The 26,900-nt window shown below is 40.2% G+C and overlaps 2 protein-coding genes across 16 annotated transcripts in view; both read right to left on the reverse strand.

Annotated features, from left to right (window-relative positions):
* Positions 1 to 1,588: 1,588 nt before the first annotated feature.
* Positions 1,589 to 17,843, reverse strand: cab39l (calcium binding protein 39-like). Of its 6 annotated transcripts, none has more exons than XM_047355050.1 (10): positions 17,637 to 17,843; positions 12,083 to 12,197; positions 10,865 to 10,993; positions 10,476 to 10,640; positions 10,261 to 10,379; positions 10,012 to 10,180; positions 8,399 to 8,458; positions 5,901 to 5,966; positions 5,646 to 5,789; positions 1,589 to 4,718 (listed from the first exon to the last, which is right to left on the reverse strand). In XM_047355050.1, exons 3-10 carry the CDS (start codon positions 10,964 to 10,966, stop codon positions 4,539 to 4,541), a joined length of 1,005 nt encoding a protein of 334 aa, XP_047211006.1. In that variant the 5' UTR covers positions 10,967 to 10,993; positions 12,083 to 12,197; positions 17,637 to 17,843; the 3' UTR covers positions 1,589 to 4,538. The 6 variants fall into 6 exon arrangements, with proteins under 6 accessions (XP_047211006.1, XP_047211009.1, XP_047211008.1 ...); XM_047355053.1 differs by having other exon boundaries at positions 10,476 to 10,656; XM_047355052.1 differs by lacking the exon at positions 12,083 to 12,197 and having other exon boundaries at positions 10,476 to 10,656.
* Positions 17,844 to 20,017: 2,174 nt separating this feature from the next.
* The window catches only part of mcf2la (mcf.2 cell line derived transforming sequence-like a), a 63,845-nt gene continuing 56,962 nt past the window's right edge, over positions 20,018 to 26,900 (reverse strand). For 6 of the 10 annotated variants that reach the window (XM_047355397.1, XM_047355396.1, XM_047355399.1 and 3 more), the window contains 8 exons: positions 25,752 to 25,849; positions 25,459 to 25,551; positions 25,156 to 25,230; positions 24,070 to 24,144; positions 23,315 to 23,424; positions 23,112 to 23,224; positions 22,233 to 22,336; positions 20,018 to 22,134 (listed from right to left, as the gene is read on the reverse strand). In XM_047355397.1, the coding sequence (XP_047211353.1) occupies positions 22,055 to 22,134; positions 22,233 to 22,336; positions 23,112 to 23,224; positions 23,315 to 23,424; positions 24,070 to 24,144; positions 25,156 to 25,230; positions 25,459 to 25,551; positions 25,752 to 25,849 (748 nt within the window). In that variant the 3' untranslated portion in view covers positions 20,018 to 22,054. The remainder of the gene's footprint in view (positions 22,135 to 22,232; positions 22,337 to 23,111; positions 23,225 to 23,314; positions 23,425 to 24,069; positions 24,145 to 25,155; positions 25,231 to 25,458; positions 25,552 to 25,751; positions 25,850 to 26,900) is intronic. The other 4 variants (XM_047355398.1, XM_047355401.1, XM_047355400.1 and 1 more) reach the window with 4 other exon arrangements.

Below are 26,900 nucleotides of genomic sequence, written 5' to 3' on the forward strand. Positions count from 1 at the left end.
CTGTAAATCACTTAACTTTATATTAAACACCTACATTTGTTCTCTACAAATCTTAAAAACCTGCAAGAATATCAGATGTTGTTTCTTTGTTACAACCTACCCACTGCTGGATGGTCAGGGACCCAGCTTCACACAGCTGTCCAGCGCTAATGTTTCATAATCCACCCCGAAAGATGTTTTAAATCCATGTATCCAGTCCTGGACCAAGCGCCATCTTTCCATCTAAAAAAAGAGAAAGGGCTTTGGTCTTCAAGTTAACGGTTAGCCATTTCTTCTTAGTGAATTAACCCATGTTAAATCGGTTTTACCGCTCTTTCGAGGGGTCCTGGTTAATCACTAAGCCTCTTAATTTCGAGCTTCTCCATCAAACAGAAGGTTTTGAACAGTTTTCCAGCAACAAATCCAATTTGTTCGACTTTATATTAAGAGAAATAAAAGAAAAAGCTCCCGCTCCTTCTCCGTGCACGCGCTGTCATTCTCCTCGTTGGTTAGCTAGCCCAACAAGCTAACCAATTAGCTTGTTGGGCTAATTGCCCAACAAGCTAATTGGTTAGCTAGGTGTGAAATGACGCCATGACGTATGAAACGTGAAAAGTGTCGTTGTGTATTGAGAAAGGCCACCGAACCGTTCTGTCCTGAACAGCGGCTTGCATTATGGAGGGCCAAACGGGACAAAATTAAATACATTAACATATCGTTAAATAAATAAATGTAAATGTACCATGAAATAAAGAAATGTACCATTTATTTACTTATAATACACTACTAAACTATGAAATGCACAATTAAATAGTTAAATGTCCCATTAAATAATTAAATATACATTTTAAATTATTGAATTAAATAATTATTAAATGTCATTGTTCTTATAAATCCATTTAAAAATAAATATAATTATTTCATTATTTTTATTTATTTAATGACTGCAGCAGTGTCTTCATGAAATAATTTAAACTGTCAACTTGATCCATCATAGGTCATTTTAGTATATTTGGTGAAACAAACAAGCCTCACTGATGACAACTAGCTCATGTTCCTCTGACACCCAAGCTTCCAAGGTGCATGCCAAATAACATGAATGAATATGTCAGTGAAGCTTCATATCCAAACTTGACCAATTAGTTTGCTTTTAGGTTAATCAGAGATTCACCAGAACTAATGACAGGTGTGAACTCAAGAAGACTGTATGCTGAAAGTGAATCAAAAGGTGCTTAAGCAAAGTATTAGTTAAAAGGTGTGCAGATCTATGCAACAGCATTTTTATTTGACATTTTCTGTCATCTGGTGAATTTGTTTTGACATCAGTTATAAAGGACATATGTTGTATTATGTGTAAAAAGGGTTGAAATTAGTTAACTGGGGTGTGTACAGTTTTGAGACTAGCAAAAAGACAATACAATTATCAAATTTCGCTTTATTTGCTAAATATTGTTTTTAAGATGTTCTAAATTATTCTTCAGACAGTAATTTATGGTATTAAAAAGCAGTTTCAAGGCAAAGCACTTAGCAACAAGACAATATTAACCTAATCAACAGATAGACACTTACAGCCTGTGATGAGGTAAAAAATAAATATCCATACAAAAAGTGCATTCCCATCCTTTTTTATTTGTAGTAACTGTGGTACAGTAGCATCAGTGTGGGAGGACAAGGTGTCTGCTTTCAGAAAGAACTCTTTACCAAAGTTACTAATTCGATTTTGCTTCTATTGAATATATAGATTTAAAGCTGGTTGGTGTTTCACATTATGACTGTAACAAAGTGTCTAAACTATTCGCTGGTTTTATTTCTCACCCAAAAGACAAGCATGAGGAACTGTTTATTTCTTATCAACCCAAATGTGAAGCATGATGGCAGCTCACAGGATTGTGACTGATACTGACAGAACTACTGAATTTGTTTCTGTTTGGATCTGCAGCAATTTCAAAATACACGTTTCCTAATAGTTAATCACAAAGCAAAGCTGGGAAGTAATTTGTGAAATCTTAAAGTGGAGATGATTGGGTTAAATTTGGTTTACATCTTTTTTTTTTTTTTTGTAAGTCAAAGGAGGACAAAATAAAGTGTGCTTTATCTACAGCAAATTGATTGTTCACTGTCATTCATTGCAATAGGTCTCCCAAATAACCCTGTTGGCAAGAATTTACAGCTCCGGACAGACGTTTACATCCACTTATCGGCATGAATGGTATTATTTTGGGCTTTGAGTGGTTTATTGGAACTTTTGTTTTTTTACACAGGATGGACCTCTTCTTCATCTACCAATTTCAATACTTTTTTAAACAAGTGTTTGAATTTAATGTGGATTTTGTCAAACTCAGTCGAGGCCATATTTATGTGTACAGACTGCAAAATTTGGATAAATGTCTCCCAGCCAAAGGCATGTGGGAACCATCAACAAGCTTCTAGCCTGATTTTGGCAAGAGTTCAATAGAACTGGCTTTTATGTATAGTGCACAAATTTTCATTAGGGTTAATTAAAAACCTGTTTTCATGTGCATCGTGGTTCGTTGTCTTGTCAAAGCACTCAGTTGTGTCTAAATTTCCACGATCCCTCTCAAACTGTCACCCTCAGATGAAGGAACATTTTTTGCATGTTCAGGAACACCAATACCCAGGTCTAGCAACAGCTGAGAGATGCTGCCCAGGGAAGGCTTTTATATCCAAGAACATTGCACTGACTGTCAAGCATGGTGATGTCAGCATCATGCTTTGGGACTGTTCACTGTTAAGAGTAGTAGTAGTAGTAGTAGTAACAAAAATGGAGGACAACCTCAAAAAAGTTCAACCTGATAAAACCTGAACATAATCTGATGTTTCCAAAGGACAACAATCCAAACCCATCAAAATTGGTTATTAAAGCAGGCTAACATTATGCTTCTGGAATAGCCCACACGTTTAACCTATTCAAAATTCGAGCATTAACCCAGTTGATACCCAACATTACTGCATCAACAATCAAGCATGGTGGTGGCAGCATCATTCCATGGGATTATTTCGTTGCACAAATCGCTACAATAACCAAAATGGAAGATTGTGGCCTAGATGTCAACTCATTGAAAATGTGGGAACTTTGAAAGTTTGATTTGCATCAGGAAAACAACCAATTTCAAGAGTGGTCGAATATCTAGCCAGATTTAAACCAGAAGCTTAGTTATGGGACATATATCCAAATATTAATATATTTATGTTTATGTTTGGAGCCTGTTGACCTACAATAAATGATTAAAAGCCCAAAATATTAGCAAATTCATGGAGATAACTGTATCAAACCATCTTAATGGAACTATGCAATTTACAAGCTGAATGAAATAACAATGGCACATTGCAAAAAGTGAAAAATGTCCCTAATGACAGTGCAACTCAAACATATTGAGTTAAGAGGTTCACTGCTTAATCAAAACAAATATGTTCTGTCCAGAGCATATTTTCATCAAGATCATAATTAAGCTCCCCCAAGAAAGATGCAGTAAAAACAAATAAAGGTGAATGAAACGGGAAGAAAACACACCGAAACAAAAAGAAAGGCACATCAGAATCTTCAACTATTTCCTTCTAGGTTTCATAAATCAGAGAAAACAAAATTAAAGCACAAAACAGCCACCATTAGAGCTCGTCTCTTCTTCACGGTTTATAATTAATGTTCTCACTCACAATGGCACTCAGTTCAGGTCAGGAACACATACCACTGTACATGGTAAGAAATGCAAATATATATATAAAAAAACAAAAAGACAAGAGCACTGAAAACAAATCAACTTATTTTTTTTATATTTTTAATGTACAGAAAATGCTTTTGGCAACTGTGCTCAACAAGACTGAAGCTGTTTGTACCAGTGGTCAGAAATTTAAATTAAAAAGATTGAAGATTCTTAAAACATTTCTGCTTTAATTGAATTTTCAGGATGTTTTGACTGAAACTTTTCTCTTCAGCATCTTGCTAAAGCCCACTGGTTTATTAAAATGGCACATACTGACACAGCCTTTCACATATTTAGTCATGGAGCTGGCATTGCTGCTCTTATACAATATTTTCTGCATTAATCGTGTGCTAGTTTCTGATGTTTAGATAAGGAGCAGAAAGCACAACTTGTTTGTTTTTGGCTATGTTTTTACTTCACCAAGGGTTTTCCCCATCTTTTCCCAACAATTGCTTTGACTCCAACACATATATAAAAACAAAAATCCTTCAAGATTTTGGTGATTCGCAGCAATTCATTTACACGATTGCAAATTTCCCCTTTTTGAAGCGACGATCGGAGAATCTGCAAAAGTTTGTTTTCCTCCTGCTGGTTCTTTAAACAAAGCAAATCAGATGCTTCTAAGCTGAGACACTACATGCTACAGATGAAAAAAAGATTTTTTAAAATAAAAAACTAAATTTACAAAAGTTAGATCAGTGATTATGAGCTACTTTAACCAACACAGGAAATATTTATTTTTAAATAGAACAGCTATTATTGTTAATGTTTTTTTTTTTTTCTACGACTTCCTATTGATAAAAAGTTGGGGTGGGGGGGGGGGGTGGGGGAGCTTTTCTAGGAGGCTGGTTTCTTCAGATCCCTGATCTGTTTGATAAGGTAGGTCTTCTCGTCGCTGAACTGGTCGTCGTCTGTGCGATCCTTCTGGAAGTTGCTTAAGAAGTCGATTAGTTTGGTCTGGTTCTTCAGCAGGATGTCGGAGATGGGCTGCGTCTTGTTGGGGTTCGCTACAAACACCTGAACGTCCGAGCAACGAGAAACAGAGAGGGGATTTACATCATATACAGGGCCTGAGAAAGTATTTAAACCCACTCAAACATTTCCAGATTTGGTCACATTACAACCAACAGCTTATCTGACAGACCAACACAAAGTAGTGTGCCATTGTAAAGAGGAAAGAATTTTCACATCCTGCCACACATTCTCATTCAGAATTAGTTCTGGCCTTTGACTAGGCCATTCTAGCACATAAATATGGTTTGATCTAGACCGTTTCATTCTAACTCTGGCTGCACGTCTTTGTCCTGCCAGAAGGTAAACCACCAGCCCAGTCTCAGGTTTTTTGCATCCCCACAGTATGATGCTGCCACCACCATGTTTGGGGATGGTGTGTTCAGGGTGATGGTTACATTTTGGTCTCATCTGATGACTAATAGTTGTCATGTCTATCGATGCTCTCATCCAAGTAGTGGATCTCTGCAGCTCCTCCAGAGTTACGATGGGCTTCTCTGATTAGTGCTCTACTTGCCCAGCATGTCAGTTTAGGTGGACCTTAACTTTAAACGTGTCTGCAATTTTCTCCCTGTGTTCCTTGGTGTTCGTTTGTTCACTGAACAAACCGCTGAGGCCTTCAAACAGCTGGATTTATGCTGACATTATTTTACACACAGGTGGACTCTATTTAGGCAACTTGTGAAGTCAGTTAGTGGTACTATATTTCATTTAGGAGTATTGGAGTAAATGGGGCTAAATACAAATGTGTAACTCACTTTTTAGGTTTCTTTTTGTAAAAATGAAGAAAGAATGTATCATGTTCCTTCCACTTCACAATTATGCACTACGTCAGGTTAGTCTAACACATAAAATCCAGGTAATAGTACACAATATTAAAAAAATAGTTCTTCTGCCCACTTTCTAATTCACTTAAATCAAAATTTTTTTTACCTTAAACACGTGGAAGGCCTCGAACTGGATGTTGGGACTCTTGTCTCTGAGCAGATTCATCATTAGTTTGAGGTTTTCAGGCTTGCTGATGTAACGTGTCATCACCGTGAAGTTGTGTCTGTCCAACAACAGCTCGCCCAGAAGCTGCAGAAGAGATTATTTCAAACAAAGTGACAAATAAGTGATGTGCTGATAGGCTTTCTGAGTACTTGTGCAAGCTTAAATAAACAATAACAGTTGGTGTCTGAGTCAAACCTTAAGCGACTGCCGCTTTGTGACGTAGTTCTCAGAGTGCAGCAGCTTCTCGTAGTTTGCAAACACCTGCAATCAAATATAAAGAACAAAATAGTTCAGTTTCTTAGTAGCCTGAGATCAGATCTGAGATGTGTGGCTCGTCTGTCACACTCAACATAGTTTGATGCCCAACAACAGCACCTGAGACCAGCATCTGTAGTGGCAACTTTATCTAGAGCTCCTTTTCATTTTTGTTCCCACTGCAGCAGAGTCTCCTGACTGGGTCCTCAGAGTCATGCAGCCAACTGTCAGCATACATACTGGCAAAAAAGGCCGCTCTGTGTATCGTACCTGAAGCAAAGGCCTTCAGGGGCCCGTGGACTGGAAGGGCCCCTCCGTCCTTGAAGGCAGATGGCGTAAAGTGCTGCTTTGTATCTAGAGCACTATGTGTCTCCTTGCCGTTTCTAGAAATCTACATTCCTACTCTTCCAGCTTGTTGAAAAGACTCATGGCCCTATGAAGGCCTGAATGTGACATGACTGGACCATTGAGTAAGGTAGCACCCTCCACATATATATACTGGCACCACTTGTAAAGATTTTATTGCAGTAAATTATACAAATAAATGTTGACAAATCGAACTTATAATTTGAGTAACCTCAGGAATTAGGTCTGGGGCTAGGATAACTGTGGAAAAAGGTTGATTCTGCATCTATTTAACAGTTTTCTGTGTTGATGCGGTTTTTTCAGCAATAAAACATTCATTTATTTTCATGCTGTTTAAACATCTGCAAGTACCTCCCACAAAATTAGAACATTGTGTAAAAGTGCAATTGTTTTGTGCCATAACTCATATATTATATAGAATTATTACACGGAGTGATATATTCCAAGCCTTTGTTTCTTGTAATTTAAATGATATGATTCTGGCTTACAGGTAAAGAAAACCCAAAATTCAGTGTCTCAGAAAATTAGAATATCAAATTAGCCCAATCTAAAAAGGATGTTTTAAGCACAAATGTCAGGCTTCTGAACAGTATGGCCATTTCTATGCACTCATAGATTGGTTGGGCCTTTTCTTGCATGAGTTACTGCATCAATGCCCCGTGGCATAGAGGCAACCAGCCTGTGGCACTGCGTAGGTATAATGGAAGCCCAGGTTGCTTTGAGTTTCAGGTCATCTGCCTTGTTGGGTCTGGTGTCTCTCATCTTCCTCTTAACAACAGCCCATAGACTTTCTACGGGGTTCAGGTCAGGGGAGTTTGCTGGCCAACCAAGAACAGTACCACCATGGTCATAGAACCAGCTTTTAATACTTTTGTCAGTGTGGGCCGGTGCTCAGTCCTGCTGGAAAGTAAAATCAGCATCTCCTTACAGCTTGTCAGCAGAGGGAAGCATGAAGTGCTGTAGAAGTTCTTGGTAGATGGCTACATTGAATGTGGACTTCAGAAAACCCAGTGGACCAGAACCAGCAGATCACATGGCACCCCAAACCATCACTGACTGTGGAAACCTCAGACTTGACTTCAAGCAGCATGAATTCTGTACCTCTCCACTGTTCCTCCAGACTCAGGGACCTTGATTTCCAAATTAAATTCAGAATTTACTTCCATCTGAAAACAGGACTTTAGACCATTGAGAAACAGTCCAGTTCCTTTTCTTCTTAGCCCAGGTAAGACGGTTCTGACATCGCCTCTGGCTCAGGAGTAGCTCGACATGAGGATTGCAACATTTGTAACCCATCTCTAGTATTCGTCCGTGTGTGGTGGCTCTTCTCTTAAATCAACCAACTTCAGCCTCAGTCCACTCCTTGTGAAGCTCCCCCAACTTCTTGAATGGATTTAGCTTGTCAATCCTCTCAAGGCTGCAGTTCTCCCTGTTGCCCTTTTTCCTACCACACTTCTTCCTTCCACTCAATTTTCTGTTAAAATGCTTGGATACAGAACTCTGAAAACAACCAGCTTCTTCAGCAATGACCTGCAATGACCTTTTGTGGCTTACCCTCCTTCTGAAGGGTGTCAGTGACTGTCTTCTGGATATCTATCAAGTCAGATGATCGTGTAGCCCATGACCCAGAACGAGAGACAGTTTAAAGGCTCAGGAAACCTTTGCAGGTGTTTTGAGTTAATTAGTTGATAATGGTGTGACACCATGAGTGTCAAATAAGGAACTTTTTCACAGTATTCTAATTTTCTGAGACACTGAATTTTGGGTTTTCTTTACCTGTAAGCCTTAATCATCAAAACTACAAGAAATAAAAGCTTGTGATATTACACTATGTGTAATCATTCTATATAATATATGAGGTTCACTTTCTGTCAAAAAATATTGCACTTTTACGCAATATTCTAATTTATTGTGATCTATCTGTATACCTTGGTGGGGCAATACAACTCCTCTTCCAGAGTCATGCAGCAACAAATAGCATCTATGTGACGCAATCTATGTTTTTACAAACTAATCTTGTCCTGGGAGGGCTTTGGTGTAATAGAAGTGTGCTTTTACGTCAGATCACTCACAACATCGTAGTTCTGTTCGAGGAAATCAGCCACAAGCCCTTTGTGTCTTGTAAGGAGATCCTGTGAATAAACAGTCACATAAAAAAAAATATTTAGCATTGTTTATAATAAAAAAAAACATTTCAGCCTCAACTACTTATTTACGCAAAAGCCTCAAGGTTTGATGTAGTTTTATAAAATGTTTCAATGAACACGAGCAAATCTGCAATAATTTCACAAAGGGAAAAACATCAGAATCCGTCAGAGGTAAATGGGAAAGTTTAGGATGTTTCTAGGTATATGGGATTTAGCAGTGTTCGGTTTTATTGTCTGGTGGCAATTAATGGAAATAGCTGGGATGCTTAAGTGTCTTCACAAGAAATGACAAACAATCTGCTCTTTCCATGCTCAAATAAAGATTAGAAACCATTTCAAACTTCTTCATAGAAAACCTAAATGGAATTGTATTCGAAAATGATTTAAAAACAGATCTGCTTTTTGCTAAATACTTACAACAATAAATTCAAAGGCCATATATCATAATATTTTACATCCAGAAAACCTAAATCCCTTGAAATTATAAAACAGAAATTACCATCTGCCTTTCAATTGGCTTTTTTTTTTTAAGGGGAGAAATAATTTTAGAACACACCTATTTGAAAAGAAGAGCCTTTTGAATATGACCCACTAAAACAGGAAGCATGTCCACATATGGACTGTGATGTGTTATCTGGAACCACATCATCTGGAAATTTCTCACTGATAAGGATCGTCTAAGTAGGAAATTTAGGCGAGTTCTGTGGAAGCTCTGTTGGAAACACTTTTACTTCTAGAATTAAACAATCTTGGATTTAAGGGAAGGAACCACCCAAAGCTAAGGGAAGAGGACACCACACTGGTGATGTCCCAGTTACCACCAATAACTCGAGCAGGTAGTCAACAGCCAGACCACTGAGGCGACTGCAGGTGTTGTTCATAAGCATAAAGTTTATCATGTCAAAAACGTTTTCATTTAGAAACAATTAGCTGTAGCAGCCTTGTTTTTTCTCTGCCTGAGCTAAATTAAGGAGAGAACATTTGCCTGTAGATGCCTTCTGAGTAGTTTAACTTCCCTTCCATCTGCACACATTTATAGCATTAGCTTCAAGTGACCATTTAGGGCCAAACATGTAAGGAAACTACTTTGAGACGGTATGAAGGTGTTTGATCTCAAGTTAACACTCTTACAGCTGCCACCACAAAGTGCTTTTAAATCACTCCACAGAGTGGCAGTTTGATAGGTATCCAAGCCAAAGCTCGCAGACAACATTTCAACAAAGTAGAGCCAGAGACTTTGCCATTATAACTTTTCTGTTAGGTGGCCATTTGTGTTTTGCATTGATGTCAGAGTTCAATGCACCGGACATCACATCATCGCTCTTCAGCAGCTTTCTGTTGCCTTGCTTTGTTTTCTTTCATGCCTTTTTACATAATTTGAGCCATAGAAAGGAAAATAACTATTTTAAGTTACAAGACTGAACACAGCTGAAAAGGAAAAGTTGTAAAAACTATGATAAAATGCCCTTTGAGTGATTCTAAACTTCAGCACAAGATGTCAGCTGACAATATTAAAAGCAGACATCATTCAAATTTACCTTAAAGGTAGCAAAGGCATCAGATGCGATGTCAAAAGTGGACATCTCCACGTAGTTGAAGAAATTGTGGAAATGTTCGGACTGAAGAATTATCTTTGCTAGTGGCTCATAGCGAATACATTCCCTCAGCATGATGCCACAGTTCAGCGCTACCTGGGGGGTTTCGTAACTTTAAATACACAAAGACAGACTTTGTCAGGTTGCGGGATTGACGGAGCCAGAATAATTTAAACACTGTGTTTGGCTAACCCTTTCAGGAGTATGAACAGGACTTCTTGATGTGTGCAGAAGTATTCAACGGTGGGGCTCCTCGTCCCAATCTGCCTCCTCAGGATATTGTTAAAGATCTGACAAACATCTTTCTTCCCCTGAAAACATACAGACAATAAACTGAAACATTAAATTTTGTAGTTTCTTCCTCTTCATTTGTCATCATGTGGATCATGAGTTTGATATCCGCTCACCTCAAAGTCTATAACCTGCAGGTTTTCCACCAGTGAAATCAGTAGGCCGCTGTTGTAGAGCTCCTGTGCAAGCTGGGCCACAGTCTCAGTGTGTGGCTCCTTATCGTTGCTCCCGTACAGAATCTCCTTCATCGACACCAAGCATTTTGACACCTCCTCAGACGCCTGGAGAACACAGAGGCTGAGTAGAATAAAAAGATGCAACTCGATAAGGAGGAATGCAGCATTACTGTGTGTAAGAGACTGGACTGTCCTCACAGTGAAGTGTCAGGAGATGACAGGGCGTAGCTGTTGCTATCTTTAATTTCACAGAGGGCTGTCACCCCTCAGGGCCCCTGGACATCCTGGAATTTGGAGAAACTCAACTTGAAGAGCATTGCTTTGCCTACCTTGTCTGTCTTCTTATCATGCTTGACCAGGATGACCAGGTTTTCCTTCAGGGTCCTGACAATGTCTGCAGGACTCTTGTGGGATTTACCAAACAGCGGCATGATGGACACCTGTTAACGTCACGAGACCTGCAAAACACAACAGACTTTAGTCTCTGAGAGACGACATGAAGGGACAATGATTAAGAAAAATATCAGGTAAACTTAAACTCTCTTGTCATTAGACGCCGCAGGAACAGACTGTACATTTTGTCACATTACAACCACACACTCCAACGTATTTTATAAGGTTGATGCCTTCAGTGTGAAGCTACAATATTCATTGTCATGAAAATAAAGAAAACTCTTTGAATGAGAAGGTGTGTCCAAACTGTCTGATTTTGTAGCATAATCCTTTGTTCATGTTCACTTCTGGACCATGTCTGACTATTGCTCTGGAGGTAATGAGTCAGGTCTGAAACACTTTTAACATCCCAGATAAGCACGCTACACGCCTCAAAGACTGTGCGATTTTAAAGTGGGCGTAACGTGACAAAACTGGTATGGCAATGGCTGAATCAGTACATTCTGATGTACCTGAGCCGTGATGAAAACTTGCAGAATTTAGGATTCAACACCGTCTGCCCACTGCTTTGATTTAGTCCATCCAACAAAAATAATCTAACTATACAACAAATGGGTGCGTAACATTTCTTTGCAGCCCCACTCTTATTCAGTTCCATTTAAATAGAGCCTGGATGAGCTCAGAAGGAAAACACATTCATCTGATGTCAAGTAGATTGCAGTAATTATTGGCTTGGTTTTCCATCATTGCGCAAGTCATCACTGAATGACTTGGGTTGCTTTTTGCCCTGAATGTCAAGGAGTGTTTGGCATCCACAGTTACCCCTGTCCCAGTAGGTTTAGGCTAACTAAGCATTGTGTTGAAGTCACTCTGTGGGCATAGAAACGTGTAACAAAGACAGGCACTTTACAATGAAGCGGTAGCAGCAGCTCAGCACAGGAACTTGTGACTGCTAAGTTTCATATGGGAATGTGAGAGGGCATTACTCTCCCTTAATTCATCTCTGCACAGCCCTCACTCCATCTTTTAGGTTTACATTCACATCACCCTGCACTTCTATAAACTCAATTCCCCCTTTTTGCAAAGAGCAGGACATCTCTGATTTTCCCACAATAAACCAAAAATATTAGGGATGCACAGTATATAGGCATTACCATCGGTATCGGCTGATGTTCGTCATTTCTTAACATTTTGGCATCGTTCCCATGAGTAAAACCGGGCCGATGTTAACGACCAATGTTTATATCCAAGTTGCTGCTGTTTGTGTTTCTGGAGGGAGAAAAGAGAAGTGGGGGGTTGGCCTTCTGGTATTCGTTTGGTCATGTGACATAGTGATGCAGCACAGAATTGTGGGATGTTTAACTGAAGTAGAGAAGCAACGTCCGCGGTGTGGTTGTTTTTTTTCAGAGGGTCAAAAAGGTAGGGAAATTTATATAATGTTGGTAAATATCGGTTATCGGCCATAATAGCAACATTAATGTCTGATATCGATATCGGCCCGAATTTTCAAATTGGTGCATCCCTAAACAAAACTGAACTCTATCGTCATTTATGTCAACCAACAAAACAAAAAGCTACCAAATAGAATCAGATTACTCAAAGGCTGAAAATTGTGAAAGTTTCTTGTATTTAAAGGAGTGAAATTTTTCCGGGGGTTTAAACACCCACAGATATAAAAAAAACATCCTGACGAAGCCAAATCTTGCCTCAACGTTTTTACTTTTCTCATCACTACCTTGCAGTGTTAAGACCTTCAATTTAAGCATCAACGCCTGACTTTAGGGTGTTTATTTTATTATTTTAATCCCCTCCTTTAGGAAAAAAAGCCTAAATGTACCGATGAGCTGCTAAATTTATAAAACATTTGCTGCAGGTCCAACAGGGGGGGTCAAGTTAAAGCAGACTTTTGGTCCATTTTGCTGTTGTTTTTCTTAAGTAGATATATTTTCTAATTATATCCCCTTGAGACGATTAAACTACTAAAAACTAAAAACAGTGGACCACAATCTTTTAAAATCACATTCCAGACTTGCTGTGTTCTGGTTGAACACCGACCCAGAAGAAGCTTAGCGCAGCAGAGTCAGAGCCAGTACCGATCACCCTTTTATGTTTGTTCACCACTTTTGTCTTTAGAGCAAAGCTCCTTCAAGATTTATGTTCCTTTTCCCACCTCGTCTTGAGCGTCTTCAGGGTCCATCCCTAACTTTAAGTGCAACACTCGGTTCTGAATCTAAATTGAGGAACGATTAGACATCCAAAATACAGTGCCAGGAGAGACCGGTTACCGCTTGCCGTTTCAGCGTGACTTGTGGCAGACAGAACCGCTGTTGGAGCATAAAAGCTGACCTACCTGCTGTTGAGAGAAAGACAGACCTGGAACAGAAACGTAAGCTTGGTTCAGAGAAACTTAACATCTCTGACCCTGTAAGGCCCTCATTGCAATTTTATCCCAGCTGGTTCTGCTGTTGGAAGCTGACTGATCAACTGTGGTTCTGAATTTTTCCTCGGTTTTTTCCGAGGGTATTATGAGGGGAATAAGGCAGAATTATAGGTCGCAAATCTCCTTCCCTTAAACTCCAGAGAGAGGAAAACTTTAGAAAACTAGAGGATCTTTAATCCGTTTAATCAGTATTTTTGGTGTACAGCGTGCGAAAAAAATCCTTCAGAATGATTTATGATCAATAATTACATCTTAATGTATTATTACTGCACGGTTCAACTTACTGTGGAGAAGAACTTTAAACACAGGGTGCAGATCCTTTCATGCTTCTGAATCTAATCATGCTCTGCATGCTACTGCACCAGGTCCTGTTCTTTAACATTTCCTGTTGGGCCTTGTTGCTGCCGCTGTTACTACATGTCAGTAATTATTAAGAATAAGGTTCAAAGGGCTAGCTTTAATTACCTGATCACAAGGCATTGAGTCCTTGAAAGCTCAAACAGCTGGTTAGTGTTCCTGTTCCCTCTAAAAACTGACTAAATGTGATGTAATGAGATTAATCTGATGTCTGCTGGGGTTGAATGCACACTGCTATCAGCTCGGTTTGAATAAAGCTAACCAGAGAGGTTCCGCATTGACCCAAATCCTTATTAAGCTATAATCTTGAGTGACTAAGTGAGCTTTAAACAGAGAAATACAGATTAAAGCTAAAGGTTGTATCAAACACAAAGGGTTGAAATACCTGCAAAAGACAGCCCTACGGCTTGAAAATCGATTGTCTACCAACCGATTTCTGCTTTAAAATAAGGCTAGAAATACCAAGAATCATGTAAACACATTAAAATAGCTCACTGAAAAATGTTGATATGACATGGTGGAGAGAATGAACAAAAATAAAAGCTTGACAACTTGTCAAAGATACCAAACAGCATACTTCTGCATCAGATTACAACATCCAGTGAAATCACCTGCATCGCCTCGATGACTAATCAGTGACGTAGTGATGCAGCAAGGCAATGATCAGGAGCTGATGAAGAGGTAGTGAGCTGCCACACATACTGTAGATGCCATTCATGGGGAAGAGGAACCGCAAAACGGGGCTTTACAGCTGGATTGTAATGATTCAAACGGGTAAATGTACACAGGCTAACCAGTAACCACTAATGGCCTGTTTTTAGACACATGACAATAATGTCTTCAAGCCAGTGAGGTTAATGTTCATAAAGACCAATAGATTAACCTTTATCTGCAGCAGCATAGCCTCAAAACCTAAAAATTCTGAAAAACCTAAATAAATGTACCTGATTTCACTTAGCCACTCTTCAAAATGGGAAAAATAAGAGAACATGTTGAGAGCAAGTAAAAAGCTTCTCCAAAAACCGCCTCAAATAAATGAATCTTTTACTGCTGGAGTAATATCTCACAATGAAAAAGGTCTTTCCATTGGTCTGCGGTATAAATAAGACATGAAGCCTTTTCAGAATGGGAAAGACAAGAGAACATGGCATTGAAGTGAAATAAATGTACTGATCTTCATTAGTCAGCAAATGGCTACAAGAAAATAGCTCCTTGCCTTGCTCGATTGAAGTGATCGGTCACATACAACCACTTCATGTTTGAGTGACACTGTAAATATAGATATTTTTTCTAACACGCCAAACTGCCAAACAGAGTCTGGAGAGTTTCTCAAACTGGTTATTTACAAGGAAATTGGCGTCTCTGAGGTAAGCGGGTATGAATGTTTCCGTCCAGGATAAACATGCAGCTATCAGGTTCAGTTGATATGGATAAGGGTGCAAAAGGGCCTGGATTTATTCAGATTAAAGGGGAAACAGCAACAGCAGAGTTGTGCTCAGGCTCCAATGCTGACCGGGCTGCAATCCCCATCTCAGTATACCCCGATACCCAATGGAGATAGAAGTTAAAACTAAAATATAAACATAAACTAAACAATATGTCAGTCAGTCAGTCATTTTCTACCGCTTATTCCATAGTGGGTCGCGGGGGAGCTGGTGCCTATCTCCAGCAGTCTATGGGCGGGAGGCGGGGTACACCCTGGACAAGTCGCCAGTCCATCGCAGGGCAACACACAAACAACCAAGCACACACTATGTATGCACTTTAAATGTGACCTGGACCTAAACTACAAGGTCTAGGTGAGAGGTCAGTTTCTTTTTCAGGTTGGCTGGTAGGCTGCTGCAGAGTTGGAGTGGTTCCTAAGACCTGGAAGTCTACACTGGTGTTATCAGTACTTGGGTGTTCACCTGAACAATAAACTGGACTGATGCTCATTATAGAAAGGGTCAGAGCAGACTCTACCTGCTAAGGAGGCTGAGATCTTTTGGAGTGCGGGTGGTTCTCTTTTAGACTGTTTTTGACTCTGTGGTGGCATCAGCCATCTTCTATTGTGTAGCATGTTGGACCAGCAGCTTATCTACAGCTGAGAGGAAGCTGTTAGACAAGCTTGTCAGGAAGGCCAGCTCTGTCATACAATGCCCCTGGACCCAGTGCAGATGGTGGGAGACAGAATATCACTTTTGGACAACGTCTCCCACCCCTTGCATATAAAAGCATATAATATTTACCTTTGCGAGTATCTGTATGCTTCCATTTGCTTTTTACTTTGCTGCTGACACAGCTGAATTTCCCCACTGTGGGACAATAAAGGAACCAAAGGAGAGTCTAGGCATGTTCCAGCTGTCATCAGATGAGAATGACAAGTCCCAAATCCATCACAGACAAACAGAACCATGTATACTCCCCTTTAATAACAAAATGAGTGCAAAATTTACTTTGAGAAAACCTTTGGGTCCAACCAAGGTAAAGGAACCAACTTACATTAATTACAGTGTTCCTTATACTTGCATGGTATTGGGATTTTGTTTGATAAATCAAAGTGGGCCCTAATGAGATCATTTTTATGCATAAAATCTGAATAGTGTGATGTATTAGAGCTGCACAATATATTGAATCCTTATCACATTATCTATATATGCAATACTGCAATCGCAAAGAATGCAATGCTTCATGAACTCATTTTCTGCATGCTATTATTATACACAACCTGTTGTAGGGACTCTCACCGTCTTTGATTACCACACCTAATATATAATTTTAGGGGAAGAAATGCTAAAGCTCATGGACAGAGGTGGAGACATTGGGATAATGGAAAAGATTCAGGAGAACAGGCAATTTTTATCATCGAAATATTCAGCAATAATATCATAATCATATGTTTTGCCAGTATAATGCGGCCCTAATATTTTTCAGCCTCCTTAACTCTGGTATTTCCCAAATACAACCCAGTGCAACCAACTCCCTTAATAAACAACCTAATTAGTAAATATAGGTAACCTTTCTGTATGTTTAATCTCAATATAAATACAGCTGTTCTACATGCCTAATGATATGTTTGGTTGGCTGAGGTAGAGGGTAAACCATACAACCAGCGCTATAATGGAATGGTTTAGATCAAAGTGTATTCATGTGTGGAAATGGCCTAGTCAAAGTCCATACCTAAATTCAGTGGAGAATCCGTTGCATCACTTGAAAATTGATGTTCACAGATCCTTTCCATCTAAACGGATTGAGCTGGAGCTATGAAGATAAAAATATCTGGGACAGAATTCAGTCTGTTGATGTGCAAAGCTGGTAGAGACATACCCCCAAAAGGCTTGCAGCTAACTAATTTAAAGCTAACCCTCACAACTGAGCTGAGTTTAGAAAAATGCTAACATTTAGTTTGAAAATTGCAACTAACAAATCCAAGAATATTCGTGCTTTGAACAGTTTTGTTTTGAAAATCACACCGGAAGGGGAGTACTATTCCTTTAAGACTTGCTTGACAATAATTGTCCAAAGTAACATAAGAGATAAGGGGGAGGGGGCAACAAAAACAAAATACACGCACGACATATACGTGAAGCTAAAGAGCTCATAAATGACATGGTTTAGAGGGATAATAGCTACTAATAAGGCGGCGGAAGTGATCAGCGCATTAAGGCCGCATTCACAGTCCCAGACAATGTGATTTAACAAGGCTACACCCCTCTCGTCTTCAGCCAAACTCCCTTTATGTTTGACAGATTTCCAAAGCTAACCACAGCTGCGGGCGTCAATGCAGGAACAGCCACACAAAGAGGGGCGAGGACAGGGTCCCCTGTGTGCCACCATTACAGACATTTTAAACCCTTTCGTAAAGTTATGAACACTGTCAAGGGCAGTGATATTGAGCCATAAGGGCAGCATTAGCTTGAAATGATACTCACAGCGAAAAGATGTCTGGTGTCTTTTAAACGTCCTGACCGCTCCAGTCCCGGTTCACAGCGTAGCCGAGCCTCCCAGTAAAGCCTCTGTGTTCACGCCAGGTCCGCTAAAAATGTCTGCGAAACAATTTAAATGGCGAAGAATGTGTTAAGAAGGGAGAGCATAATTCCATCTGGTCGAGCTCCAGTGTTTGAGAAGTTAGCATGAAGGAAATCGACAAATTCCGGTACAGACCTTCAAATTAAAACCAAAGCGGATTATTCACATGAATAAACAACAGATGCGGCATAATTCAAATGGTAATATCTACAAAAAACTGTTTAATAAAAATTACTTTACATTATTAATACTATATTAACTTTGATATTTTGTTTTTGTTGTTTATTAGATACAGTCAGTCATTTTCTACCGCTTATTCCATAGTGGGTCGCGGGGGAGCTGGTGCCTATCTCCAGCAGTCTATGGGCGAGAGGCGGGGTACACCCTGAACAAGTCGCCAGTCCATCGCAGGGCAACACACAAACAACCATGCACACACTCATTCATACACCTAAGGCCAATTTAGAGTGACCAATTAACCTAACAGGCATGTCTTTGGACTGTGGGAGGAAGCCGGAGTACCCGGTGAGAACCCACGCATGCACGGGGAGAACATGCAAACTCCATGCAGAAAGACCCCTGGCTGGGAATTGAACCCAGGACCTACTTGCTGCAAGGCAACAGTGCTACCAACTGCGCCACCGTGCAGCCCTTTATTAGATACATGTTTATGATTATAGCATAAAAAGCACTACTTCCGGTGGTGGCTAGGTGTATCTTTGCTAACTTGACAAATCTGTATCTTTCCAGTGGCGGCTGAATCTCGTTTACATCCTCTCACCTACTACCTTCTTCCGCACCTAAGCTACTGCCTTACCACAATGTATGTATTTGAACTAGCAGGAATGTAATGTAATTCACTACATTTACCTTTGGAACACACTTGGTGTTGCGTAGTTTGCAGATTTTTAGAAAAAACGTTGGAAAACCTGCAAAAGTTTTAATTTAAACTAACTGGGACGCAGCCCATCGGTATGGAAAGCCAAAGAAGTCAAAATATGAAGCCTTTCAATGCATCTTTTGTCAGCTCACCGGGTTGATAGGGCATCCTGGAGTTTCAGTTCATTTTTCTTTTAAGTATTTTCAAAAATCAAAGTGATAGTCATAAAAACATTTTACATGTAATTTAGTTGTATATTATTTTTTCGAAATACTGTCTTACACTCTATCAAAGAAGGAGATATAATAGATTATTTAAGACTGAACCCCAGTAAGGATGCATGCCTGGACTTTTTAACACTTCACTGGATACCAGTTATGTGCCAGTCTGCTTCCAGACCTCAGCCATCGTCCCCATAAAGACAATCACAGGTCTAAATGACTACCGACCTGTCACCCTGACTTCTGTGGTCATGAAGTCTTTTTAACACCTTGTCTTGACTCACCTCAAAACCATCACAGACTCTTTCCTGGATCCCCCACAGTTCACCTACAGTGGCCTGCAGACAACACAGTAAAGATGGCTCTAAACTTCATCCTTGGACTCCCCAGGATCCTATACCAGGGTACTGTTTGTGGGTTTCAGCTCTGCCTTCAATATCATCCCTGCTTTGCTTAGAGACAAGCTCTCCCAGCTGAACGTGCCTGACCCCCTGTGCAGGTGGATTACAGACTCCCTGACCGATGACAATTTATGAGGCTGGGGCAGCATGTATCTGACCATTCAACCTCAATACTGGATCCACTCCAAGGTTACTTCCTTTCTCCGCTTCTATTCTCCCTGTACACCAAGAGCTGCACATCTGGTCACCAGTCTGTTAAACTCCTGAAGGTTGCGGTCGACACCACCAGCGTCATTACTAATGACGACCCTGGCCCATTTAAACTTTACGCCACCAGAACCATTTCTTCCCCGCTGCAGTCAGTCTGCTGAGCAAATTTCTGTACATAAAAAGTACACCACCACAGAGCAGTTTACACATAACACCATATGTGTCGCTTCAGTGTCAACAGCCCAAATCAATTTGCAGTTCATGCATGACATTACTCTCTCCAGTTTATTGCCGTGCATAGAGTGATAAACATTGTATAATTCAATGACTTATAACCGTAGGTTGTAGTTAAGGTTATGAGAAAAAAGCCAGGGATGAGTTTCACTGTGATGATAACGTTAAGGAATTAGGTGAGAAAATTTGAAAAGTGCATCTACTCAAAGGACAAAAACATCGCTAACAATTAGAAAACTGTCCACCCTAGCTTTCCGTTTGGTTCAACTCAAGTGGAGTACCCATCTGTATCAAAATAAATAAAATTCATGGTATACTCATGTAAATATGAAATCCAGTTGAGGAAACAATCTCAGACTTTATTAAAGCTGCTTTAATTGTACATACAAGTCAGAATACATATTTACAAATATACATATATGTCTCATTATAACATTTTTATTTCACCATCATACACAGTAGATATACCATCAGAAAATTAAGACAGTGGTTGCCGCAATGTGCTGCATAAAACAGAAAAGTACAAAATATAACCCCATTTCTCATTTCTTCCAGCCTCAGACTCAGAAGTACAAATGATTCATTTAACTTTATGGTGTGACCGTGATCAAACCCTGACAAGTTTAGTGCCCGTGTCAGCTTTCTTAAAGAGGGCAGAAAATAAACTCTCATAATGTATGAACAGTGCCAGGTAAAAAATATTTTCTCTAGGTTTAAATGGGGGAGGTGTGAGGAACATGCCACAAAGAGTGAAAAGCTGAGACAAAGAGACTCTTCTTTACAGTATATGTGCTCTTGTGGAAAACAGCATGAGGTATACAGGTGACATCAATAGAAGAGGTACATTTATGAACACATAAGGCCAGCCAGCCGCACACAGTTTGAAACTAAAAGCCCTGCAGGATTGTTTCTTCCTTTCTCTTTACTGACAGAGACGTCAGGCCCAATCTGAGCAATAAACGGGTGGAGCTAAGCTAAGTTCAACAGCGCCCTGCATTAAAAATAAAGGAAGAGAGAATTTTACAGCACCTTGTGGATACAGTACAAATATGGGGTATATAAAATCATGTTTGCTCTTAGAGAGAGGGTGTGATTCAGTGTTTATAACTGCACATGTTCCTCTTTCTGTGTAATCTCTACAAAAAGTCTCACTTTTTCATAATTTCTTAACGGGGTCAGCCGCAGTTAGATGTTGGGTGAGCACAAATGTTGCCTCAAACATGAAGAGCAGGTCTGGCTTTATTTATAAAAAAAAAAAAAAAAAGTGGCTACTGTCACATGCCTGAATGGGGCTGGGAGCAAAGACCAAGGACAAAGGTTTCTATTGTGCAGGTGGGGCAGAAAAACAAACTGAAATGCATTTGATTGAGATTTCAGATGCCGTTTGACCATTTCAGCGTGCGTTGATGAGGGTCATGGTCACACAGTGCTGGGAAATGGTTTATATAGCCACTTAATCGGCTTGGGCCTGCCCCTTTAATATTTCTGCTACAGTAACAGTTGTTCTGAACCAGCAGGCAGGAATGTGCATACAAAGTCTACATGTGCAGGTATGCAGTTGCACCTGCCTGACAGAGCAACCACTAGGATTTCCTGAGATGTAAAATGAAGAGCGGCTCAGAGGGGAGGCCCCGTTTTAAAATAAATAAGAAAAAAACAAAAACAAATCTAGATGTCCAAGCTGCCAGTATTTAAGTAGAGAAGTGCAAGATGTGGAGCGATTGGTGACATTAACGTTTCAAGACCTCTAAATCTTTGTTTATTCAGTAAATATATGGGAGGAACACAGTATTTTTGTGCCAAACAGACACACAACGGGGCTTTAAGACCTCTTTCATGTTCTAGGAACAACAGGGGCCACTTTCACCCCAGGACGCGCCACCAGCATGTTTCTAGTTGCAGCCACCCGCCACTTTTCACAGTGTACGATCAATGCCCGACACAAAAGCTGTTGTAATAGGAGAAATACCTGTTCAATAGCATCTGTGCAAACTCTGAAGAAGAATCTGCAATGTCCTCAACTTGAAGGGGCCGGGTGTGACTCCAGTGGTTTTGCATTTAGAGCAGATATTCTTTAAAATGTTTGTTTAGATGCTACATAATCACGCTATGGCACTGAACACCTGTCCAGTAAATGAAGGCTTTTAAGCCTTTTGGGATTTTTAAAGCAGACCTGACAGGAGATGACGCCTCACATGATATGACTGTGAAACTTAGAATTGTAAGGTGCAAGAAAACTTTAAAGGTACCTGTGTCAATAAAACAAAATGGAAAAAACACATTCTGATCTCCTGTCATAGTCGGCTGCAGATTTCATGATGCAAGTAGAAAATAACTTAAAGATTGAGGGACGGAAATGGGGCTAGGATCTTGGGTCAGGGTTTGATGTCGGAGAAGCTGGTGTAGGTCTCGCTGCAGCTGGAAGAGGTGCTTAGGTTCCCAGAGACGCTGCCATCTGCAGGACAAACATGCAAGCAATCAACACCAACCTTTAGTCCATATTAAATAAATAGTTAATGAGAAATGGATATATTTCCCATCATGGTAACCAACCAGAGCTGCTGAGTGATTGAGATGATTTGGACTCGGAGATGAGGCTAAGGAGGTTTGGAGCTGCCACCCAGCCATCTTTACCATTGCGAAGGTTCTTCACAAACCTACAGAGGATTAAACAGACTTTAACCAGCAGCAGCAAAGGTCTGACATAGAACATCTTACTTCACAAATTTACGACCCCAAATCTCTTTAGTCCTTTTGCGAACTCCGTGCATGATTGTGATGTGGAAGGAAAAAGATGCATAGCTGTTTTTGAAAAGCGGCCTGTCCAATCCATCATCTGAAAATGGAAAGGGTGCAACACAACTGCACCAAAGCATGGTCAGACACGTAAACCGACAGATCTGGAAAGGGAAGCAATCATCAGAGTTACTCTGGAGGAGCAGCAGAGATCCACAGCTCAGGTCAAAGACACTGTCGATAGGGAAATCATTAGCTACACACCCCATAAATCTGAACTTTATAGAAGAGTGGCAAGAGGAATACCAAGTCCTGTTTGTAGTATTCCACGGACAATGTAGGGAGCTCTGCAAACATTTGCAAGAAGGTATCCTGATCAGATGAGACTTAAATTAGAGGTTTTTCACCTACATCCAAAACACAATATGTGGTGGATAAATTACACTGCTAATCGCCCTGAAAGCACCACCCTCCAAGTGAAGCATGGTGGCGGCGGCATCATGCTGTAGGGATACTGTGCTTCAGTAGGGACAGGGGTAGCTAGTCAAACTTCAGTCTTGCTGTGCAAAGCTGGCAGAAACATATTTGTAAAAATATATGAAAACTATATCACAAGAATGCGCCATAAAATCCCAGTAAAATACATTAATTAAATATTTTTTCAAGGCCATGTAACCCTCAAATTAAGGTTGTTACCATTGTCCCTCCTCTCCTTCTCTGATTAGCTGGACCATGTCTCCACTTTTGACAGACAGCTCTTGAGGACCTGCCTTCTCGCAGTCTGCTACCACAGTGTACTTTCCTGGAGCCTTGAGGGTAAAAACAAAACAACAAATTTTCAATGATGATATTCTTACAGCACAATAAAGGTTAAGGAATGCCAACATTTCCAGGCTCACCAGCTTTTTCACTACTTCATCCTCAGTGTCGGAGTTCATAGGGTCCTCTCCACTGGAGAAGCCATCGTTCTCCTCCGAGGCGTCCATGGAGAGAGATGGCTTGTTCCAGCCTGTCCGTGTGAGATGGTAAAGGGGTGATAAAGATAAATTAGAGACATAAAGAAGAAAATTTTAATTTGCTCCTCTCAGAATGTGACATCAGATTGCATCCTGTGCGACCAATTTCAACATCCGAACAGGAAAAAAAACAATTCTCATCGCCACGTTAAATTAAAGAAACAATGTCAAAGATAGTCACGCTTGTGGTTACAAACTGAATGTCACAGTCGCATTAGGAGAAACTTTCAAAATAAGACACCAACACAGAGTGAAAGACATAAAGGTCAGCCCCAAACTCCCAGAGAAGATGAGTTTATAGTGAGAGATCAACTAGGAAACAAGCAGATCTAAAAATGAGAATTTATTTTGTTCAAGGTCTGACATTTTTTAACTTAGCTGCTGCACACACCAGAGCAGTTAAAAAGGTGCAAAAGTTCACCAAAAAACACCCAAGATAGGAAGAAGAAAACAACAACTTATTTATGGTGAAGCAGGCATTACCATTTCAAATCCCACTAAACTGTTTCTCTAGTCTTAATGTAGGAAAAAATGACTTGGAAGGTTGATATGTTGCTAACTTCATCATAAGGAGCACCACCACAGCAACCCCTCCCCACACTGTAGCTGAACCTCAAACCTTAAAGCAGCGGGGTTACCTTGCCGCTTGCTCTGTAACAGATTAGACGTACTCATCCATTTGACTCTGCTCAGAGTGCTGCGTGCAGCCGGCTCTAAAAAGGGGGAAGAAACTGCCAGCGAATCAATGACAAGAGGCCAGTGGAGAGGGTGAAATGGTCTGGTGGTTAATTTAAGCTTTAAACAGACATTTTAGGGTTTGGTTCCACATTGATCAGAAGGAAGTGTTAGGGAAGCAGCCAGACAGTTGTTTGATTTGTACAAGGGGATTTTAGCAAGATAATCTGAAGTAAAGGGGACTCTCAGGAATAATGACCTTTACATCAACGTAAAAATGTTATTATTGACATGAAACCTGCTGATTTATCCGGATAACTTTTAGCAATTTTGGGCTTTTATGGATTTATTTGAACCTTTTTTCCAGGGCGGATAATTATATAATGTAAAACTTTCAGCAATCTGCAAAGAAATGATGTGCTTGTGGTAGCAGTTAAGGCCCTGGCGTAATTCTGGATGTATATTTGCCCTGAAATGGTAGAGTTAATTTTAATTGGTTGGTTTCTTGGTACAGAGATGGCTTTTAGCCATAGTTCACCAGTTTGTAACAGACTTGAGATCAGGGCCATTTATTTAGCGTTAGACTGGCAGGAAAATGGCCCCACAGCATGATTTACCTCACTGTAGACGGTGACACAGGGGTTTTATTAGGTTCCTGTGTAGTAGAGGCTTGAACCTCATTGGTTCCTGGGCTGTTTTTGAACATCCAAACCAGTTCCTTTCCTCTGCAGGTGACAGTTTGGCTCTGATGGTTGAAACTTGGACCAACTATGTGTTCTAATCCTTTCAAATAAACCATTAAAAGCCCAAACTTATTAGGACATATATGCTCATGATGAACGTATTTAACGCACAGAAGCTCCTGTATGTCTTGGAGCAATACAGCTCACATAAAACATAAAGAACAAATTAAATGTGAAACTAAAGGACGCTGGTGAAATCTAATCAATTACTCCACAAGAGTGAGACGCCCTAATGAGGAGGGATGGGACAGTGAAAGATGGCCTCTAAAAACCAAATATCCCAGCTACAATGGCACAAGAATGTACCTTTGAACCCAAATGGCGTAGGGTCGCTCTTGACCGAGTGGCGTTTGGAGGTGTGCTCAGGACTCAGAGCTGAGCCTGGGCGTGCAGATGGGGAGTAGAGGGAGCGGCGTGAAGAGAAGCAGAAACAAAGTGTGTCGAGAGCGAAAAAATGTAATCATAGAGGAGCAAAGAAGAAGTGCAAAAGCCCAATTGTTTCACTTCCACCACCAGGTGGCAGAATACCTCTAGCATAGGGTGAAAACACACCACCATCAGTTTTTATAACACTCTTGAAACTCATGAGGTTGTTGATTCTAATGTTACCTTTGGGACTCTTGAGGTTGCTGAAACCCTGCAAAGTAAAACGCTTTTTAGCCACTGAGGACCTATCAGTGGTCGGGCTGGTCACAGCTTCATCTGGAGGCAATGGTTTGAAATGGGAGGCAGACAAGGGGGGCGAGAATAGAGCAAATGGAGCCGAGGAGATGAAGATGATGGAGAAAAATAGAGATTACAAAGAGTTGACAGAGCAGCCTTTAGCAGAGACAAATAGGGGATGTTTTTAAAGCCCTGCAGCTAAAACTGATTATTTTTAATAAGATGCACCAATAATTCACCTTTATGTTTTGGTGAATTAGCCTCTACGGTCGGGGTTGACTCAGCCTTCTTCTCATCCTGCTTCTTCTGGTTCTTCTGGCCACTGCTCCGAAAGGGGCTGAAGGAAACAATGATGCAGCTTTAAACAGTGCTTTGAAAAAATATTTCACCATGCAGATTTCTTCTGTTTTGTTTTTGGTTTTTTTGTCACACTTACATATTTCAGGTCCTAAATTACATTTAATATTTGAAGGACATAACCTGAGTCAATACAAAAAGCAGTTTTCAAAGGATAATTTTAATTATAAACTTGTTTCAATGTGAAAAAGTAATAAAACTTGAAGTAGACTAAAAGATCTCAAAGAGCAACACATAATTCCTGGATCTAAAGAAATTCAAAAACAGATGAGAAACAGAGTCATTATTATACATCAGTCTAGTAAAGGTTACAACGCCATGGCTAAGGCAAGAGTTTATGATTCAACAATAAGAAAGAAAATGAGCCTCCATGGGGGATACCAAAAGCCAAAACCACTGCTGATCAAAAGAAAAAAAAGGCCCATAAGGTCCCCAAAACTAAAATATTTTATGGACTGACTTCGTCACCCAGTTTGCGTCCCATTACATCTGGTGTAAAAACCAACACAGCCCTCCAGAAGGCCATCATACTGACAGTCAAACGTGGTTAGTGTGATGGCTTTGCCCTTTCAGGGTCGGGATGACTCGCTGTAATGATGTAACCATGAATTTAGCTAAATAGCAGAAAATGAGGAAGACTATTAGTCTGTGACTTAGGGTAAAGTGCACTTAGGTTATGCAGCAGGACAATCTAAAAGACAACAGCAAGTCCATTGCTCAATGACTCAAAAAATGAAGGTTTTGGAGTGAGCTAGTCCAAGCCTGGACTTAAATCTGATAAATATACTGCACACTTTCAACAGGCAGTTCAGGCTCAAAATCCCCATAAAGTAGCTGAATAAAAACAATTCAGCAAAGAACAGTGGGCTAAAATGAACCCATTGTGACTTAAAAGACTCAATGCCGTTTAAGACACGTGTTTGATTGCAAAACCAGTTATTAAGTAAAAAGGGAAATAACTTTTTCACACAGGTTGGTTTTGATGGCTTTTCTTCCTTTATAAATAAAAACCGCATTTGTTTAATCTCAAA

Source organism: Girardinichthys multiradiatus, chromosome 24 (genome assembly GCF_021462225.1).
Source record: "Girardinichthys multiradiatus isolate DD_20200921_A chromosome 24, DD_fGirMul_XY1, whole genome shotgun sequence".
Classification (NCBI taxonomy): Eukaryota; Metazoa; Chordata; class Actinopteri; order Cyprinodontiformes; family Goodeidae; genus Girardinichthys; species Girardinichthys multiradiatus.

What these genes read in the sequence shown, in the direction of transcription:
- cab39l (XM_047355050.1), bottom strand. Translation starts at nt 10,966, where the DNA reads ATGCCGCTGTTTGGTAAATCCCACAAGAGTCCTGCAGACATTGTCAGG. An exon ending in ATGATAAGAAGACAGACAAG is followed by an intron (nt 10,641 to 10,864) that starts GTAGGCAAAGCA and finishes TGTGTTCTCCAG; the next exon opens with GCGTCTGAGGAGGTGTCAAA. An exon ending in TCGAACAGAACTACGATGTT is followed by an intron (nt 5,967 to 8,398) that starts GTGAGTGATCTG and finishes ATTTGATTGCAG; the next exon opens with GTGTTTGCAAACTACGAGAA.